Below are 20051 nucleotides of genomic sequence, written 5' to 3' on the forward strand. Positions count from 1 at the left end.
CTTTGTTAGTGCCAGCAGTACAGGGGCTCAGTGCGCCATACGCACACAATTGGACTTATGTGAGGTATTTTGTTCAATTTTGAAATTTTTTTATGACAAATTATGTGGATATTCTTGATCCAAATATACGACTGCGAACTTGTACTTCAGCGAGCTCTTGGGGCTTCACTTCCACTTGAAAAATAGTTGTGCTGACTCTAAGGGATTGTTATTTGTTATGGCTACAAGGATGAAGACCAAATATGATAAATATTAAGAGAATATTGAGAAGATAAATAGGTTGCTATTTGTGATTGTGATCCTTGACCCCCTGATATAAGTTGGCTGTTATAGAATTTTGGGTAAATTTCATCATCGGGGCAATGAAGGCTGCACAATTTATTAGAGTGCTAAAAAGTGATATTGATAACTTATACAATCTCTACAACAATAGTGATTAACCTTCATCCGTAGCTGATAGCTCCTCACACTTGAGGCCGACGGGGTTGACATATTTCTTAGATGATTATGACCCATCTGGAAAGGGTACATGCCATCTTATTATGCAGCAGTATCATCAACTCATTGCACCGATGAATATTATGCAGTGTGTATATGAGGTTGAACGATATTTTATGGAAACTATCGAAACACCTAGTGGTGTATTTCAGTTATTAATTTGGTGGAAGGTTAATTCCGTCAAGTATCCAGTCATTTCCCGTATAGTCCAATATGTGTTAGTCATTCATGTCACTACGGTTGCTTTGGAGTCGGCATTTAGCACTGAATGTCGCATGTTGGATGCTTATCGGAGTTCATTGTCACTATCAACCGTGGAGGCCCTCGTTTGCACACAAAATTAGATAAATGAAACGCTCATTAGACTAGATACCATTGTCGTTGATGCTGAGAGCTATATACTTGAATCATGTAATTTTATATGCTTTTAAATGATTATTTAATTATTTTTAATATTTCATTTATTTAACTTCTACTTTTTATGATTTTATAGACCTAATTGTGAATCATAACATAATTGCTGATAACTGAGAGTCTGAGATGGACGTCTCTTGAGAGTTGGATGGAGTTGAGGAACTATGGATTATGGACTATGGAGAACCTCCTTTATTGGTGAGAATCAAATTCTACTTTTACCGTGTTCAATTTTTTATTATTAATTTTTTTCCATGTCTTAATTGCGACTTTGTATCTTCATTTCAGGTATGACCATTGAGTGAAATCCTTACTGCACAAGTGCACATGTTGTTAACTGTTTACAATTTTTACTGTTTAGTGTTTATGAAGTTATCTCTAAGTTAGTGTTAAGTGTTGTAATAAATGTGACTGTTATAACTTATGGCTACATGTTATTTAGTATTTAAGTTTTTTATTATTTTTTTATAGATTTGGAATTGGGCTTTGGTAAGCTCAGAAGTAAAAAAAGGACATTGAGTAAGCCCAATAAACGATCGGAGTCGGAGCAACAATTTTCCTCTTAAGGTAGGAAACGACTACTCCGACTCTGTCAAAGTCAGAGCTTAATCCTACTATGCCGACACCTTCTCTATTTATTCCTTCCCAATTTTTATTTCTGCATTCTCTTCAGCGGTTAACTTCAACTTATTCCATTTCTCATCCAAGTCCTCCATCTCCACTAAGACTTCAAGCATACAACCACCTCTTCCTCCCTCACTTAATAAGCAGACGAGATTGTTTCTCCACCCAAGCTTCTCTCAGAGGAGACTCACGAAAGTTTTTAAAATTTGATAAAAATTAAGTTTTAGAAGGTGTTTTTATAAAGTAGACTATATAAAAATTAGTATTTGACCCCCCAAATTTTATTTTTTTTAACTTAGCCCCTCCAAACTAGATTTTCTGGTTCCGCCCCTGCGTCAGGATACCTAGGAGTTTTGAAAGGACTTGATTAGGTTGATGATTTTTCTGAAATTGTTTTTGATAATTTTTGTGATATTTTGTAAATGTGAAAAAAAAATCAGATTTAGGAGCAAAAACATAATTGAACAGTGGAGCTAGAGTTGCCCAATCGAATTGGGCTTTTGGTCCTCGACGAAACTTGCACTGATGAAAGAGCTGATGGACGGGGAGCGGCCCAAATCAGCCGTCGCCGAAATTTGACTTTGGACCGAAATTTTACTCTTATGGACATCTCAGATTCTCAGCTTCTATCCCCCGTTCTCACTTTACACGCGCTCGTATACTATTCGCATTTATACTCGCTGCTTACCCGCGAGGGAATCTCTCCTCATTCTCTTCTTGCAAAATCCCCCCCCCCTCTCACTCTCTCTCTCTCTCCGGTTGCTCCAATGGCTTCCTTACTGACTAGAGATCAGTACGTGTACATGGCGAAGCTCGCGGAGCAAGCCGAGCGCTACGAAGAAATGGTCCAGTACATGGAGAACCTGGTGACAGGCTCCAACCAGGTCTCCGAGCTCACCGTGGAGGAGCGCAACCTCCTCTCCGTCGCCTACAAGAACGTTATCGGCTCGCTCCGTGCCGCTTGGCGCATCGTGTCCTCGATCGAGCAGAAGGAGGAGGGCCGCAAGAACGAGGATCGCGTCGCGCTCGTCAAGGACTATCGCTCCAAGGTCGAGTCAGAACTCTCAGAGGTCTGCGCCGGGATTCTGAGGCTGATTGACTCGCATCTGGTTCCGTTGGCTTCGACCAGCGAGTCCAAGGTGTTTTACCTGAAGATGAAGGGGGACTACCACCGCTATTTGGCTGAGTTCAAGATCGGAGACGAGAGGAAAGCGGCGGCTGAGGATACCATGCTGGCTTACAAAACAGCTCATGTATTTCTTTATTTATTTTATTGAGATTTTTTTATTGTGTTGTATAGATTATAGTACTGCGTAATTAAAAGAATTTATTATTTAGCAAACGGAATTTGGGTGTGGTTCTTAGTTTTTCCTGAACAATTTTCGAAATCGGTATGCATTTTTGTAAATGACTAGGAAAATCCGGTTTTGTTCTGGAAATGTCCGGGTAGGTGTGCATTGAGATTTGAGTATGTGCTTTGTTGTTTTTTTACGTCTGGGTCTGTGAAGTGCATATAGGTGCCCTTTTTCGTTCCAAGTAGCCATATGTGATATGGTTTTTTTGGTTTTGTTTCTCCGTTTGTAAATTTTATCTTGAACTTCCCGATATTAATTTTCTATATATGCCAAAGAAATCTTGAATACTGATGATTGTGTAATTTTCATCTAAATAAGAAAAAAGGACTTTGTTTGCTGAAGAAGACATAAGATAACTTCTTCTGTTGTTAGAAATCTGAAAGTCACTGTTGCGCCAGTGTCCATGGAAGTATCTACTGGAATTGCAAGTGTTAATCCATGTTCCAATAAATGTCTCTCTGGTCCGTTGTTTTGTAGGGTGTTTCCTTTGCTAGTTTTTGCACCCAAGGGAATTTTACGTGACTTTTGGGGAAAAAATCTTTGTGCTCTGTTTTTCAATTGAAAGAGCTCCATTGAGGGCTGCTCTCATTTATGTGCTTATATAGTTTTTTATTTTTTGAAGGATCTAGCAATTACCGATCTTGCTCCGACACACCCTATAAGGCTCGGGCTGGCGCTTAACTTCTCAGTTTTTTACTACGAGATCCTGAATTCGTCAGAGAAAGCTTGTAACATGGCAAAGCAGGTTTTTATCCTTTCTTATGTACTGCATGTATGGTGGAGAAGAACAAAAATTATACACATTAATTTTGAATTAGTAGAAGAAGCAAATTATGTGCTTTACCTGGATTGGAAATACATAAGAATTTTGTGGATATGATCATGAATACGTATGCTCTGTTTCACTATCCTGACCATGCCTTTCAGCCTGCATCCTTATCTATTGGTAGCTATCTTTTGTTTCTGATATAATTTAATGGATTCTTATATGTGGGTAAATGCCTATTGGAATTTGGACCTTCATTTGCACATTTTAGTAATTACCTAATGGTGTTATGTGCATCAATTGCAGAGCTATATGGAGGGAGCTGTCCCTAATTTAATGAAGCATGGTGAAAATAGTTAAAATTGATATGACAGGATAAAGCATTTTTTGGATGAGATTTAGTATTTAGACTGGACTAATTGACTTCTGTTCTGGACCATCTTTTCTATATAAATTTGGATCCATATCTGGTTGATTCCTAACATTTGGATCCATATTTGGTTCAGTCCTACTCGTAACAATACGGATCAGCAGCATGTGCATAGTATTTCAATTCCAAAGTGTGATCTGGTAGAATTCGGGAAGATGTGATACCTATCCAAAAAAACTATCAAACAGAATTTGCGAAGATGTGATCATCAAGGCCACTGAAGGATCTTTCTCTTTTGGCAGTTCTTTTGCTTTGAGTCCAAATAGGATCAGGATTAATTCTAATTGAGCCTATGAGTAACTTCAAGCACATGAGATGATCCATAAGCAGGATACATTTAACCAAATCAAATTGGAAATTTGGGATATCATCTTGGAATTACTCCATTAAATGGTGTAGGAAAACATTCGTTGAGTTGCAGCCCTAATGCAAATGCACTTTTATTGGAACAATGCATTGTTACCATTTTGAACGTTCCCTCCTGCTGTGGGATGCATAGGTGGACTGTTGGTAAGAAATTGGAAGGAGGGTTATGTTAGTAATGAAGGGATGTGCCTTATATCAACAAAGGTTTGGAGATTTAACATCTTGTGGAAGATCTCATGATATCACTGATTCACTGGCTTATTTTCTGAGGTATTTCCTGTGATAAGAAATTCATTTAACATATTGTTTTGGTAAAATGTGGATGAAAACTGTTTCATTCAGGTTGGATAGTGAACAACTTATGAAAGATCACATTATATCCTTCGTAGACTGGCCCCTTTGGTGGTGTAGTTCAACGTACAAAAATGAAGGGTTGATTTCGGGGGAAAATAGAAACTATTCTTCTCTTGAGGTTTCTCTGCATTTATTTGACATGGATGATCAATAGTGGTGCTGAAAAAACATATAATGGTAAATGCATTGATTCTCTGTTTTCAGATTTTGGCTGCGTTCACCATATATAAGTTTTTGAACTTGCCTAGCTTTTATCTAATAATACTCTCCTTAGAAGGGTAGCTGAGGTCATTACTGAGTCCCTCAGTTGCTATGGAAACATCGACCAAGTGAAGGTGCAAACTCTTTTCTTGACGAATTGAGTGAGAGGCTTGTGGAATGTCAAAAAGTTATAAAATTCATATACGCTTCCCACTCCCCCTGGCCACCCAACAAAAGGGAAAAATGATCACCAAAAAGAACAAAAAAAAAAAAAAAAAAAGCTGCATGATAAATAATACATGGAAGATGATGTTGGTCTGTGGTAGATATGGATGCACCCCCATATTTTGGAATTTTTTTCTATTATTAGGTTGAAAGTTCTCCTAGAGGCATAGGTAATGCCGTTTTGACTAACATTTAATAATACTTATTTGGATTTTTGGACCTCTTCTTTATCCACAGGCCTTTGAGGAAGCTATTGCTGAGCTGGACACATTGGGTGAGGAATCCTACAAGGATAGCACTCTCATTATGCAATTGCTGAGGGACAACCTTACTCTTTGGACTTCAGACATGCAGGTGAGTGCAACTAGAAGTTAGAGGAGCCTTTGGTCATCCTGAGGCAACATACTCATTAAGCAATTATTTTTTTTTTTTTGATAAGTAATAATTTTTATTGATGTGATCATTAAGCAATTATTTTTATAGCAATAGAAGCACAAATCCGACCTGCAAAGAGATACAGAATAAAAAGTTATGGACCATCACCAGAATATGGCTCCTCTTCAAAATTAAGAAGAGAATTCTGATAATGTTGTGAAATAATACTTATAAAAAAATATTATGCTCTGAAATAATATTTAAATTCAATGAAAAAGAAGACCTTCAGAGCCTTTTTGTTATCGAAACTACTCCTGGGAAATTTCAATGAACATTGCCTTGAATGTGCATATGCATGAAGTAAACATGCTGGAGAAAAGGGAAAAAAAAAAAAAACACAAACAATCAATAGGAAAGATTATTGGAGCAATTCTGAAACTGATAGGCTGAATTGAAATAGAAGTTATGCAGACATGGCAATCCGAGAAGTAAAGAGTAAATGCACCAAAGCTAGAATCTTTTTCTTTTGTTCTCCCATCAGTATGGCCTTTGCTTCTATACAGCTTCTAGCTTTAGCTGTCAGACATGTGCCCCTTCTCAATTGGTTCCTCTCTTCATTTATTGCCCCTGTACTTTTCCACTTCTTTCATGATGTGTGTTCTGCCTTTTCACTATCTTCTTTACCTTGAATTTCGTCTCAGTCTATCTAATACTTACTTGTTCATATCCTCCTCATCTATTGGCCCTGTGACATCTTCAGCCAAGATGTGTGGATTTCCTTGCTTCTAAATCCAAAGCTTTTAATTGGTCTGGCTGTTGAGTCTCTCTTGTTCTCGATTCTTGAGTCAAATTTGGATGGTTATTACATCTGCCCAATATAGAGTGTAAACAGATGCAAACCAGCATTGTACGTTATCAGAATATTATAGCTTGTAAAGCTTGGGATTTTTGAAGCCAAATTCTGATTTATTTTTCTAAACTAATATGCAGGAGCAGATGGATGAGGCATAACCAGTGAAATATTGTGCTCCTCGGAGGAGGTGGGCTTGAATGTCATAAATTATCTGTAATCTGTGTAATGCTGATGAACTTTGTCTTTCTATGTACACCATGTTCATAGGATGATTTGTTTTATTTTTCTTTTTTGTGATTTTGTGGCTTAAACCACACTCCTGATAGGTTTCTTACACTTGCTCTACTTTTATTTTCTTATTGATTCCAAATGTCTCTAGGAGTATCAACTTGAGGTGTGTAAATTTCTTCATCAAAGAGAACTTCTAATACCCAGCTTGATTCCCATTGCCTGTACTAAATTTCTTTAGGAGAGTAGTTTTAAAGTAAGTTCTTTGGCCTGGAAACTAGTACAACCCTTCTCAGATCAAATGGGGATACTTTGTTCCCCCTGTAAAGCTTGTGCATCTTACTGGAAAAACAACCTAAGATGGACCAGGTTTTGGCTGTTGATTTGGTGTGGCTGAAAGGATATATCACTATCAATTGCTTAAAGTTTATTACTAGGACCCAAGACCCCCCCGCCAAGTATTGCAATTCAGGTATTATCGTCTATTCTGTTGGTTGTACTGCAGTCTGAGGTACCTGACAAAGTTTGGAAGTCATAAGAATGTAAGTGGCCTAATTCTAGGTTCATTCTTTTGAAGCTGCTTCTGGAACTTGCTCTATTTCTTATTTTGAAGAAAGCTATAAATGATGAGGGCTGCTAGAGACACACAGATGTGGTGCACTACCAGTATGCCATGTCTTCTTCTTCTTCTCTCTCTCTTTTTTTTTTCGTGCCTCATCCTCCCCTTTCCCTCTCCCTTTCCATTGCCGGCGATGTTTGCCCCCCCTGGGGTGTTCCCAACCACCACATCCAACGGACGGCGGCCGTCAGTCACGCAAGTCGTGACCACCCCGGCCACGACACAGTGCACAAAGCATGCACAACAAGCTCACGGCACAGCCATGAGCTTCCATGTCCCCGCTAGTGGTGCCACTTGGACCACTGACGGCTTTTGCCCACCCTGAGGTAGTCCCCGACCACCATGACGGACATGGAGAGGTGGGAGGGGGGAGAAAGAGAGAGAAAGGGGGAGGAGGGGAGGGGAGAGGCCACGAAAGAGGGGGAGAAAGGTAAAGGGGAGAGAGAGAGAGAGAGAGAGAGAGAGAGAGAGAGAGAGAGAGAGAGAGAGAGAGAGAGAGAGAGAGAGAGACGTGGCATTAGTGTGTGGGATCCCTTGGTGTCTATAGTGTTTTCCATAAATGATAAGAGGCACAGCTTACTTCTGGTAGCTTTGGCTAGCAATGTTCTTGCATGCACCTATTCTCTGGGGAAATTATCTGGCACCTGTTTTGTGGAAATTTGAATTATAGGTTTAGAATTTGGTAATTATGGTTATGAGATAGAGGCCGAGTTTTGCAGTGACAATTGACAAACAAGTCTTATTAGTGTGATACAGAAGGTTTGTGTTCTAAAATCATTCTTCTTCAGTATTCTTTTGTTATCCTCCAAATTGCTTGAAATGATTGCTTTGCACTTGGGGTGCAACTTGGAGTTGCTGTCAGGCCTTCTGGCCTGCGGTGTTTGTGCCATTTTCTCATTCAGAAATACTTTTCATCATCTTTTTAATCATCTCCTGATATAACATAAAAAAATCATTGGATAATTATTTGTTACTTTTTACTTATCCGTCAATTATTTGATGTGAAAGTATAATTAGTAGTATAATTCTTTCGCATATTTGACTAATCACATAATTAAATTTTTACCTCAATTTTATTGACCTCACCGTTACAATTGTTTCAGTAAGAAAACTTGCCTTTCAAGGCAGGGAGGGGTCTTTGAATACGTATATATATAAGTTCTACTGAAATTCACATCCATCTCATTGATGTCACACAGAAATATATTTCTTCCCGAAGTATTACAAAAGACTCTTTTAACTGCTGCATTCATTTTTGCTGTAACTCCCAGCACATTTTAAACAGCCCATGCATGTTTCAAGAAGGTGAAGAAATTTTCTATTAAAATAGGCTTGGGAAAATTAACTTAATCACTGTTGATTAAAACCAATTAACAGTTCATGATCTTTAGCTGAATCTCCGACAGAAACATTATTAATACCCCCTCATCTGAAATCCAAATAGTCATTGAGGCTCCCTAAACCTTTTTCTGATGAGCATGAGGAAATATTATGCTTGCAAATTGGTGTGAAAGATATGTAGTCCACACCATTTATTTAATTCTAAATCTTGCCACATCATAAGTGTCATTGGCGTGTCATGCACACCTCTCTAATGAGTGCTAGATAATTATTAGAGAAAAGTTTGGAGTCTTGACTTTGGGTCCTGAGCATTTTTATCGAGACTTTTTTTTTTATTATTATTTAATGATTAAGTAAGTATTTTTTAATGATATTGTGAATTTATTTTAAAAAATATATATTTTAAGGGTATAAAAAAATATATGAAAAAAAAAAACATTTAACCTTATCGAAACCCATCCTCATGCTACACCCTCGTTAGAATAAAAAAGTGTGTTTTGGACCACCATGGCCATGCAGGTCCAAGAGGGGAGACTTTAACCTTTGCCAATGGGTATGCATCTCAATTACAAAAGTGTGCAAAAGTAAGGCTGCGATTAGAATTTATAATACACGTGATTTGGGAGGTGTAGTAAAAAGCATTATCATACTTTGTTGTATCAGAATTTTTTGGGAGAGCAAACCCCATTAAAGAGGTGCTGCTGGAAAGGTTAGGTACTTAGCAGTATCCCTCAAATGAGAAAGACAGAGCATCTCTAGCTAGGAGAGGAAAAAGGGGTTAAAGTCTTACTAAAGAGACAGAAAGGTTTAAGCCATGTGCCTTTTAGATCTCAACACTATGATTTCTTAATTTCATTCATGCAGGATCAAGCATCCCTTGTGGGCATTAGTTTTTTGATTACCCAATTCACCTCAATGTACTTTTAGTTTTTCTCAGTTCTCTTCATCTTACTCTCTGTTGTAGCGGGTGCATTGTAAGAGTTGAGAAGCTGTGATTGGCCCTTCTTCATGCTGATTTGTGTTTAAGCATAGCATGCTAAGGAAATGAATGTACATCATTTTTTGTATGAGTTAAGAAATATTCACTAATACACATGTTTATAGCTTTCTTTCAAAATAATACTACTTTCATTTTAAATTTTATCATCTTCAATCACACGTGATAGTGATAGTGATAGTGATGGTGATAGTGTAATACAGTTTAAGTAATTTCATATATCAGTAACTTAAATGAAAACTTAAAATATATTTCGTCAGAAAGTGTGACACTTAGATGACAAACTATTGAATGAAGATCACCATTTCTCTTCTAACTTCTAAGAGCATTAGCATTAGTTTTATTAAAGTCATCTTTAAAAATTGATAAAAAATATATGTTTTCTATAAATCCATAATCTCTCTAGCCATAATTCTACATTAGATTAGTCAAAATAATAATATAATATTATTTTTTTAATAATAATATTTTTAATTTTTTTTCATATTTTACCATTACACTAATATATGTTAATTAATAATAATATTTCTTCCTTCACATATTTCAAAACTGAACACAAAAACGAAAGTGAAAGGGCGTTCGGGGTAAGTGAAGATTGTGGAAAATAAATTGAAAAACAAAACAATTGGAATAATTTTTACAATAAAATATTACTTTTAAAGATGAACAGTACATCTTCAAATTTAAAAATCTACTTAAAATTATTATAGCTCATAGTTTAAGCTTTTACTTTTTAAAGAAGCTAATATAGATTATTTTATTTTATTTTATTTTAAATTTTGAAGGTACATGGAAAAGCCAATATCATTACTCTAAGATTTCTTTTCAGCCTCAAAGTAAATGATGATTTGTCATATAAATTCAATCATCAAAGTCAATAGTAGTGCTTTAATTTGACTGGAGGCCACCCATTAAATTAAAGTATTAATATTTATGGTCAAGTAAATATGTAACCACCGTATTTCATTGTACTTGTACTTTCAAAAGTTTGGTTAATGTTATAGTTAGCATTTGGAAAATACTTTGATGACTCTCAAATGTGTCTATTAAATATGTCTGTCATTTTGTGTATTTTATTTTTTAATAATTAAAGAAGTGACTACTAATGATTAAGAAAATGATTATTAATAAATTTGTATATATATTTTTTATTTTTTAAAAAATGTTTAAAGATGTTTTAAAATATTTAAAAGAAAAATGAAAAAAAAAAAGTGCAATTGCACTAAGGGGAATATTTGGTGGACACATTTGAGAGTCATCCTAGCATTGCCCCTCTTATAATCAATAAAAATAGAGGATTGTTATAGTCACAAAGAGATTACACAAAAACAATCATACAAACTGACGTAGTTTCATGTGATCCGTTAGATCTACGTTATAATAAAAGTAACTTTACAATATGACGAACCACGTGAAACCACATCAATTTATTTTTGTATAATTTATTTGTGGCTAAAGTATTTCTCATAAAAAAATATCATAATTTTTCTTACATGAATTATTTTCGTACTTGATTTGCTAGAGATGTTTCTATTGAGTCCCTCCCGCTATGAGCCTCCTCTTAAGATCTCGGTCGTTTGGGAAGGTCTTGTTCCTCCATCAACTTGACTCGACGATCAAAGACTTAACCAAAGAAAAAGGTTGAGAATGATGTTAATTAAGACACTCAAGAAAGAGATGAAAATTAAGAAAATCAAGCACCATAAAAAAAAAAAAAAAAAAAAGGGTAAACGAAACGGTCCGATTTTAAATTGGTTTGGTTCGATATAGGTTTCATTTTTTTTTTAAACCGGTCGAAATCAGTCTAGTTCCGATTTTCCTTTTTCTAACATTGGACTAGACTAGTTCATATAAATATATGTTTTAATTTTTTATATTATATAAAATATTTTTTATATGATTTTTTATATTATATATAATTCTTATATCTAATATATAATTATATATAAAATAATCTTGTATTATATGCTAAACTATTAATTAAAATAACATTAATTTTAAAATCCTATATAAATAAATATATATTATCACTACAGTTTATAGTATTAGTAGTTATACTAATACAATATCACTATATTATATATTATAATATAACACTATAGTCTATAATACAATATATATATTGAAAAATGATAGGGCTGGGGGATCCCGCTCATGCTCCCACTCACATTTTTTTTTATTTTTTTAGTTTTTTTTTATTTAGGAGTGGTTTGGATTCATAAATGAGTTGAGATTGATTGTGAATAGTATAATAACATATTTTTATAATATTATTATTGTTTTAGAATTTCAAAAAATTGAATTTTTATTATATTTTGTGTGGTAATTCGAAAAAATTGTTTTGGAATTTGAAAAAGTTGAACTGTTTATTATATTTGTATGAAAATTTGAAAAAATTGTAATGATGAAGATGCGGCTTCATTTGGATCATCAACTCATCTCAATTCATCTTAACTCATCATTACAACTTTTTCAAATTTCAATATAAAATATAATAAACAATTCAACTTTTTCAAATCTCAAAATAATAATAATATTAAAAAATAATATTCTAATAATATTTTATCATCTCAACTCAATTCAACTCAACTCACTTCAACATCCAAACTCAACCGAAATGAGTTAAGATTAGTTGAGGTGAGTTTTGAATTCAAACAACCCCTAGTGATTAAGAAAATGTTGTTTAATAATATTGTGATTTTTTTTAAAATATTTCAAAGTATTAAAAAAATGATGTGAACAAAAGTTTTTTTTTTCACATTATTTTTTTAATATTTTAAAATATTTTTTAAAAAAGAAAAAAATTATAATATTATTAAACGACATTTTCCTAATCATTAAGTAAAAAAATAAAAAAAAATGGACTGAGAGTATGAGCGGGATCCCCAATGGGATCCCTAACATTACCTATATATATTATAATATACTAAAATATATTATTACTATATTATTATATATTATAATATATATAGCATATTATATATATAATATATCGAAAAAAAGAGACCCATTTTAAGATGTAATCGATGCAATATCAATTATTCAAATTTTAAAATTAGTATATACCGATTTAATTATAAAATATATCTAAAATTAACCTCTAACCACGTAAATCCAGGTTGGCAAAAGAGAAGCTTGTATCTACTCAAGTGATTAACGAGAATCTAAGATTGCAGTCCTCAACAACAACCTATTGTCAATCATTCCATAACTTCTCATAATCAAACAACCCCGATCTCAATAATCACAGGCATCTCGGCCTCTTTGACTTCAGTAATTGTTGCCATTCCTGCAATTCAACGCGTTCTTTGTATATCTTTTTTCTTTCTTTACTGCCAAATAAATAAAAAAAAAGAGAAAAAAATCTACTACAAAGTACCTTCTAATTAGGAAATTTCTGATTACGAAATTTACCTTCTTTATTATTATTATTATAAATTATTTGGCCGATGAATTTACAGCCTTCTTCACGCCAGTGCCTCGTACTCGCTTACCCTAAAAGCAAATATTCATTTCCTACATAAAGCTCCCCTCTTTACTAGCCCCACGTTCAGGCCACTTCCCTCACTCGGTCAGAGTCCTTGTACGTACACTGGGTATTTCTTAAATAAACTATTTCACCTTCCTTTTGGTTTACCAAAGGCCATTTCTCTCTTGTACTTGTACGTTCAGTCATTCACTGGGTGTCTCTTAATACGTTTCTGTTTCTCGACCTTTTTCTTGGTTTTATTTGTAATTTTCTTTTTAAATAATGCTCATACCTGCAAGCCATTCTCTTTGACAATCCCTTGTTCAGACCTCTCATTTGATTTGATTTGATTTTCTCTGGTTTTCAGAGGCTTTTGAGGTCCTTTCAATGGCCGGAAGTTTTGACTGTTTCACCCCAAATCTTCTGTGTTCAGAGAACTGTAATGCTTGTTTTGATGGCTTTGATTGCAAAACCAATAATGCGGTTGGGATTTCCCCCTCTTGGAACAAGCAAAGCAATCACACACACAATCAAGACCCGATTTTTGATATAATTAGATCCGAATCGTTGATGGGTTTTCCACTGGAAAGCGAAGAGAGAGTCAGAGAAATGGTAGAGATGGAGAGAAAGTATTTGCCCTCGGATGATTACCTCAAGAGATTGCGCAGTAGGGAGTTGGACTTGAGTGCTAGGATAGAGGCTCTTGATTGGATTTGGAAGGTTGGTCTTCTTCTTTTCTAAATTCTGTGCTTGTATGATCCATCCTTGATTATTGTAGCTCGTAATAGCTCTAATTCTCTTGTCCTCTCTCCCCCCCCGCCCCCCGGCGGGGGTATACACTATACACGATAGTTGAGTTTTTGCAACTGGATTTTGGTTCTCGACAAAACCAATTTTTGATGATGGGTTAAATATTCTAATGTGTTTCGTCTTTTCATGGAGTTTCCTTTGATTTATGGCAATGGTTTTCTGTGATTTCTTTGTTTCGTAATTTTCTAATTTTTTTATGGATCAGGGGTGGTAATGTTCATTCCTTGATAAGTTTTTTTGGCAACTCGATCAGATAATTTTGCTGGATTTGAGTTTTCTTTCAATCTTTACCCTGGTTTCCCCCCCAGTTTACTCGTTTTAATGAATGTGTTCTATGTTTCCATCTTTTCTGATTAATATTTTGAGGATGAAAGGTATCCTCTTTCTTGTTATCGGAAGGGTCAATTCTATTGGTGACAGAGTATGGTGCATTGTGATCTGCAGGCTCGTGCATGTTTCAGTTTTGGACCATTAAGTGCTTGTCTATCCATTAACTATCTGGATCGCTTCCTATCACTTTATGAATTACCAGTAAGTTTCAGACATTGAAAACAAGTATGCGTCTTTCTTGGTTTATTCGTATTATTGTCTTTACTCATTGATTGTCTCTATCATCGACATTTTTTTGTCACTTTTCTTGGGCGTATAGAGAGGAAAAAGTTGGGCTGTGCAGTTGTTAGCTGTGGCTTGTTTGTCATTAGCATCCAAAATGGAGGAGACTAAAGTGCCTCAGTTGGTAGATTTACAGGTATGAAATTAATGCTCGGTAATTCAAAATTTTGGTTTGCAGTTTCATATAATCTGATGGGTTTGCGGGCAGGTGGGAGAACCCCAGTTTGTGTTTGAAGCTAAAACTGTACAAAGAATGGAGCTTCTGGTGCTGAGCACATTGGGGTGGAGAATGCAAGCTTTTACCCCTCTCTCTTTCATTGACTACTTTCTCAGAAAGATTAACGGTGTTCAGCATCCATCAACATTGTCCATCTCTAGATCAGTACAACTGATACTGAGTATAATCAAAGGTCTGTCCCAAACCGTGTTTGTGTGTTTTTTTTTTTCCCCCTCAGCAAACTGTGTTTGTGCTGTACTTGGATGTTCTTGGGGATTAATGGGGTTAACGCACAGATAGTTGGGTTTTGAATGCAGGTATTGACTTCTTGGAATTCAGGCCTTCTGAAATTGCTGCAGCTGTGGCTATTTCTGTTTCAAGGCAAATGAGAGCAGTGGACATTGATAGGGCCATGACCTGTTTCATATTTGTTGAAAAGGTAAAATTGGTGGTGCCCACGGATATAGACTCAGGACAGGACAAAGTTGCTTTTGCTGTTAAAAAGGAAATGCTTTTTTAAATCTCCCCACCCCATTTGATTATCTAATATGAAAATTGATTTTTCTTTCTGTGGGATGCGCAGGGGAGAGTGATGAAATGTCTTGATCTGATAAAAGATCTGTCATTATCATTGATTAATGGGTCTGCTAATGTGTCTAGTGCCTTAGCTCCACCTGTACCCCAAAGCCCCATTGGGGTTTTAGATGCTACATGCTTGAGCTATACAAGTGATGAATTAACAGTAGGATCATGTGCAAATTCTTTACATAATAGTCCAGATATAAGAGGAAGAAACCAGACAAGACCATCTGATGTGGACATCTAGTCATGAAATGTGAATTTTTCTCCTCCACACCCAAGTCCAATCAGTTTGGTTGAATGAGATTGGATTCAGAGAGAGAGAGAGAGAGAGGGAGAGAGTTTTGAGCAAATAAATTAAGATGGAAAGCAATTCAGGCAGAAGGTGGCATACTTGCGGCAGCATGAGAAGAAAGTCACTAGCTGTCCATAATCAGAAATTATGAAGCAGCCATACCAAATAGAGATGATGGTGGTTGTCAAGATGTATGTTGTTGGTGCTTTACAAAATCCAGTTTTTTTTTTTTTTTTTTTTTTTTTCTGGTTGTAGCGTCCATTTCAATTTTCAAATGAGAGAAAAGGAAGTGAGAGGTATACAGAGGGAACAATATATAATAATCTCTCGTTTAGATTTTGTTTTCTTCTTATGACAAATGAGATTTGGAATAGGAAAAATAATGATATTTTTATTATTATTTTATGATATGACATTAAATAATAAATTTATAAATAAAATATAATAAATAATTTTTAATTATTTAATATCATATTATAAGATAATAAAGAGATATTGAAAATTAAGATGATGAGTAATATTATTAAAAAAAAAATCCATCCAAGATGCAAGAAACGATGTCGTTTTCTTCTTGAAATAAGTGCAATTTTTACGTTTAAATTGACCATGTTGGGCTGATGTCAGGCCCACGACTCTTTTGTCTTATACGTGACCGGTCAATATATCTGCACCCGTAATAATTTTGAAAAGACGTTCTAAGAGTAATGGAGCATAATAAATGCGCGGTGCAAAGCCCACTTTTTGTGGACAAAAATGTCATTTGTATTTTAATTATTTTAATATAAAAAGTTCTATTTATAGAAGGTGTGTAAAAGATAAGCTGAGATAAAAAAGATTTAATTTATAAAATAAATTTAAAATGTAAATATAGTAACAATCAAAGGTTGTATAAATCCCTAATGAATAATATTTTTTAATATGAGATAATTGAGTTATCGTAAAGTGCATGGAACATAGACGATGGTATTGAAATTTTAATGCATGTTATCCAACAACTCTACCTTCTACCATCCACTGATTGACAAGTATTTGATAAAAATTGTAATAAATACTATTTACCCATTTTAATGTAATATCTAATCATATTTTTACTCATGGAGTAAGGCATTGTTTTCACTCCCTAGTTTAAGTGATTTAAGTTTATATCTTCAACTTCCACATTAACATAATATACCTTAAAACTATTAGAAATTAGTACATAGCATCCCCCGATTTTAAATAGAATGTTTACAATGATGGAAAAAAAGAAGAAGCAATGTAACATAATCTTGATAGTCAATCTTGATGAAAGATGTTAATCTCAACAAATGATAGCTCGAAATGAAGGGTCAACATTAGGAGTGGCAATTCATGTTAGCGGACGTACTTGTGTCGTATTAAGTCATGGACTCGACTATATAGACACGACCCGTATACTAAATGAGTCAAATTTTCAAGGTCTAATACAACCTATTTAAATTATAGGTAACATGACACGATCCATTTTCTGTAAATTGATTGAACTGACCCACATAATCTATTGAGAAATGATACTTGCAGTCGTGAATATGCAAGTGTCATGCAGTCGTTTTGAAAAAAGTGAATAAATATGTGACCCACATGAAAAGAAATTAATTTTTTATGAGTGGATCCCACTCTTTTTCAAAGCGACTGCATGTTATTTGCGCATTACATGACTGTATGTAGCATTACTCTAATCCATTTGACCAAATTAACATAATCTCATATAAAAGTTAAAATTTATATTAATTAGTAACCACAATATCTCAAATAAATAAATAAATAATAAAAGACTACTTACTAACAAAAAATATAATATTTTTCAGATTTTAACCTATAATAAAATCAATATTACAAACCCAACAATCATAAATATGAGCATATGTCCAAAATTACAATCCCAACAATAAAAACATAAGCATATTGAAAAATACAAATATTACAATCTAACGATAATGAAATTGTAATTTTGAAATAAAATTCAAACGGTTATTGTGGATTAATTTCTGGTTAAGCAGATTGGTTTTTTATTGATCCGTTTATTAATCGTCTCTTAACAGGTAAACACATTTATATCAAACTCAAATCCACTTATAATTTCGTATTGTATTCGTGTTGATTTCACGTGTAGTGTCACAAATATAATTTCTCATATTTTAAATCCGACGCAATGAAGCATGAGTCAACAATAGGCCTGAAACCTTAACTTTTCATATCAGTACAATTTATTGTTTAACATGTAAACTCATTTATATCAAATTTAAATCCATTAATTTCATATATTGAGTTCACGTGTAGTGTTACATATTACCATCCCTAATCAAAATTTACCTCCAAAAGTGGCATAATTTTCACACAAATATGCGCGCGCACACATATATATAGACATCGCAAAAACAATCGGACTTAAAATTAGCATCAACCAACATTTGACACCCAAGAAACAGATTTTCATGTTTAGTTTCTTAGACATTATGCAGTGATCATAACAGGAATAAAAACTATAAATAAATAATTATTTTTCTTTATTTTTTAAAAATATAAACTATAGATGTTGTTTGGGATAATTTAAGGCTCTGTCACTCCCAATGTTCAAGCGCTCTCAAAAGGCTAAACAATACAAAATATTTTTAGAGTTAATCTAGTCCCTACTTGAAAACTGTTGGTGCATGCTCGTACAGTTATATTTAAAAAATTTTTTAAAATTATAATAATATCTTTTTAAAATAATTTTTCTCTCATTTTATCTCTATTTATTAATGAAACTACACATTCAATCCTCCACTCAGAACTGTAAATAAAATTTTTCATATTTTAATTAGTAACCACAATATCTCAAATAAATAAATAAATAATAAAAGACTACTTACTAACAAAAAATATAATATTTTTCAGATTTTAACCTATAATAAAATCAATATTACAAACCCAACAATAATAAATATGAGCATATGTCCAAAATTAAAATCCCAACAATAAAAACATAAGCATATTGAGAAATACAAATATTACAATCTAACGATAATGAAATTGTAATTTTGAAATAAAATTTAAACGGTTATTGTGTGTTAATTTCTGGTTAAGCAGATTAGTTCTTTATTGACCCGTTTATTAATCGTCTCTTAATAGGTAAACACATTTATATTAAACTCAAATCCACTTATAATTTCGTATTATATTCGTGTTGATTTCACATGTAGTGTCACAAATATAATTTCTCATATTTTAAATCTGACGCAATGAAGCATGAGTCAACAGTAGGCCTGAAACCCTAACTTTACATATCAGTACAATTTATGTAATTAGAAATTATCAAAGTATTTTTGTTCACTTAAAATAAAAAATGTGAGAATTTGAATCCTACTCCTTGACGAGGATAGGAACAGGTTGGTCTCGATTCTTATAGTGGATGTAGGACGGGAGTTTGTTGTGTCGGGTCATTGAACATGTGTCCCACATCAAATCAAAACCAGTAAAAAAATCCAACACCCAAGCTAAATTCAGATCCAACGAGCATCTAAATTCTTTTCACTTAAAATGAATCCAAATGTAATAATCTTTTGTAATTCTTGAGAACCCTAAGACATGAGATTTTATATATTTAAAGAAGAGTAATGCTACTCATCATTCCATGATGTTGTATTAGATAATTAGAAATTATTTAATATATTTTACTTATGAATCTATCATCTAATGCCACATCATGAGATGATAAGAATTGAGATGATGAATAAATTTTTTTTAAAAAAAACCTTCACGAGTTGGATTAGAATAATCTGAAATGAATAACCTCTATTTAATGTAAAATATGAAACATTTTGATCATTATATTCGTAAGTATAATGAGATTCACAAGTGAAACGATTATGTTTTTGTACAAAATGGCATCCATTTCAGTCCCATCTTACTCACATCCATATAAGATACTATGTGTTTCAGTTGCAAGAAAATTCACTATTTTTCTTTGACAACCATAGTTTAACGAGCTATTCATGTTTGTCATGCGCATGATTAGCCTGCTTTAGGACCATAACAGAATACAACTGTTTTTTTTAGAGCGAGTAATGCACCATAACAATATCGTGCAGTCGTTTTAAAAAATAGTAGAGTCTACTATTAAAAAATTAATTTTTTTTCGTGTGAGTTCCATATTTATTCACTTTTTTTAAAGTGATTGTACGGCACTTGTATACTCACGATTGAAACTATCATTTCCCTATATTGGAACACCTTCAACGTTATTCATTGCCTAATGCTAGTTTGTACACAAAAAACCCCACCCATGAAAAAGGACCGTAAAGAAAAGGGAGGAACAAGCACAATAAAGACATATAGTCACAGCTAAAACCATGTAGGCACTCTATAGCCGACAGTGACCAAGATATACATACCTCAGTGGATTTAATAATCATGTTGTTCAAAC

The 20051-nt window shown here is 33.9% G+C and overlaps 2 protein-coding genes across 4 annotated transcripts; both read left to right on the top strand.

Annotated features, from left to right (window-relative positions):
- The first annotated feature begins 2173 nt into the window (after positions 1–2173).
- Positions 2174–6907, top strand: LOC108998261 (14-3-3-like protein GF14 kappa). Of its 2 annotated transcripts, none has more exons than XM_018974760.2 (4): positions 2174–2789; positions 3514–3636; positions 5471–5587; positions 6599–6907. In XM_018974760.2, exons 1-4 carry the CDS (start codon positions 2304–2306, stop codon positions 6617–6619), a joined length of 747 nt encoding a protein of 248 aa, XP_018830305.1. In that variant the 5' UTR covers positions 2174–2303; the 3' UTR covers positions 6620–6907. The 2 variants fall into 2 exon arrangements, with proteins under 2 accessions (XP_018830305.1, XP_018830306.1); XM_018974761.2 differs by having other exon boundaries at positions 2187–2789; positions 6605–6907.
- A 6287-nt stretch (positions 6908–13194) lies between these two features.
- LOC108998279 (cyclin-D4-2-like) lies at positions 13195–15861 on the top strand. Of its 2 annotated transcripts, none has more exons than XM_018974794.2 (7): positions 13195–13229; positions 13483–13835; positions 14370–14456; positions 14575–14673; positions 14746–14947; positions 15072–15193; positions 15338–15861. In XM_018974794.2, exons 2-7 carry the CDS (start codon positions 13503–13505, stop codon positions 15578–15580), a joined length of 1086 nt encoding a protein of 361 aa, XP_018830339.1. In that variant the 5' UTR covers positions 13195–13229; positions 13483–13502; the 3' UTR covers positions 15581–15861. The 2 variants fall into 2 exon arrangements, with proteins under 2 accessions (XP_018830339.1, XP_018830338.1); XM_018974793.2 differs by lacking the exon at positions 13195–13229 and adding an exon at positions 13233–13308.
- Positions 15862–20051: the final 4190 nt, after the last annotated feature.

The sequence above is a fragment of the Juglans regia genome, chromosome 12 (assembly GCF_001411555.2).
Source record: "Juglans regia cultivar Chandler chromosome 12, Walnut 2.0, whole genome shotgun sequence".
Classification (NCBI taxonomy): domain Eukaryota; kingdom Viridiplantae; phylum Streptophyta; class Magnoliopsida; order Fagales; family Juglandaceae; genus Juglans; species Juglans regia.

Excerpts from the sequence above, each read along its gene's own strand:
- LOC108998279 (XM_018974794.2), top strand. The coding sequence starts at position 13,503 with ATGGCCGGAAGTTTTGACTGTTTCACCCCAAATCTTCTGTGTTCAGAG. Across the intron at positions 14,948-15,071 it reads GATACTGAGTATAATCAAAG|GTATTGACTTCTTGGAATTC; the intron begins GTCTGTCCCAAA and ends TTTTGAATGCAG. Across the intron at positions 15,194-15,337 it reads GTTTCATATTTGTTGAAAAG|GGGAGAGTGATGAAATGTCT; the intron begins GTAAAATTGGTG and ends TGGGATGCGCAG.
- LOC108998261 (XM_018974760.2), top strand. The coding sequence starts at position 2,304 with ATGGCTTCCTTACTGACTAGAGATCAGTACGTGTACATGGCGAAGCTC. Across the intron at positions 3,637-5,470 it reads CTTGTAACATGGCAAAGCAG|GCCTTTGAGGAAGCTATTGC; the intron begins GTTTTTATCCTT and ends CTTTATCCACAG. Across the intron at positions 5,588-6,598 it reads TTTGGACTTCAGACATGCAG|GAGCAGATGGATGAGGCATA; the intron begins GTGAGTGCAACT and ends ACTAATATGCAG.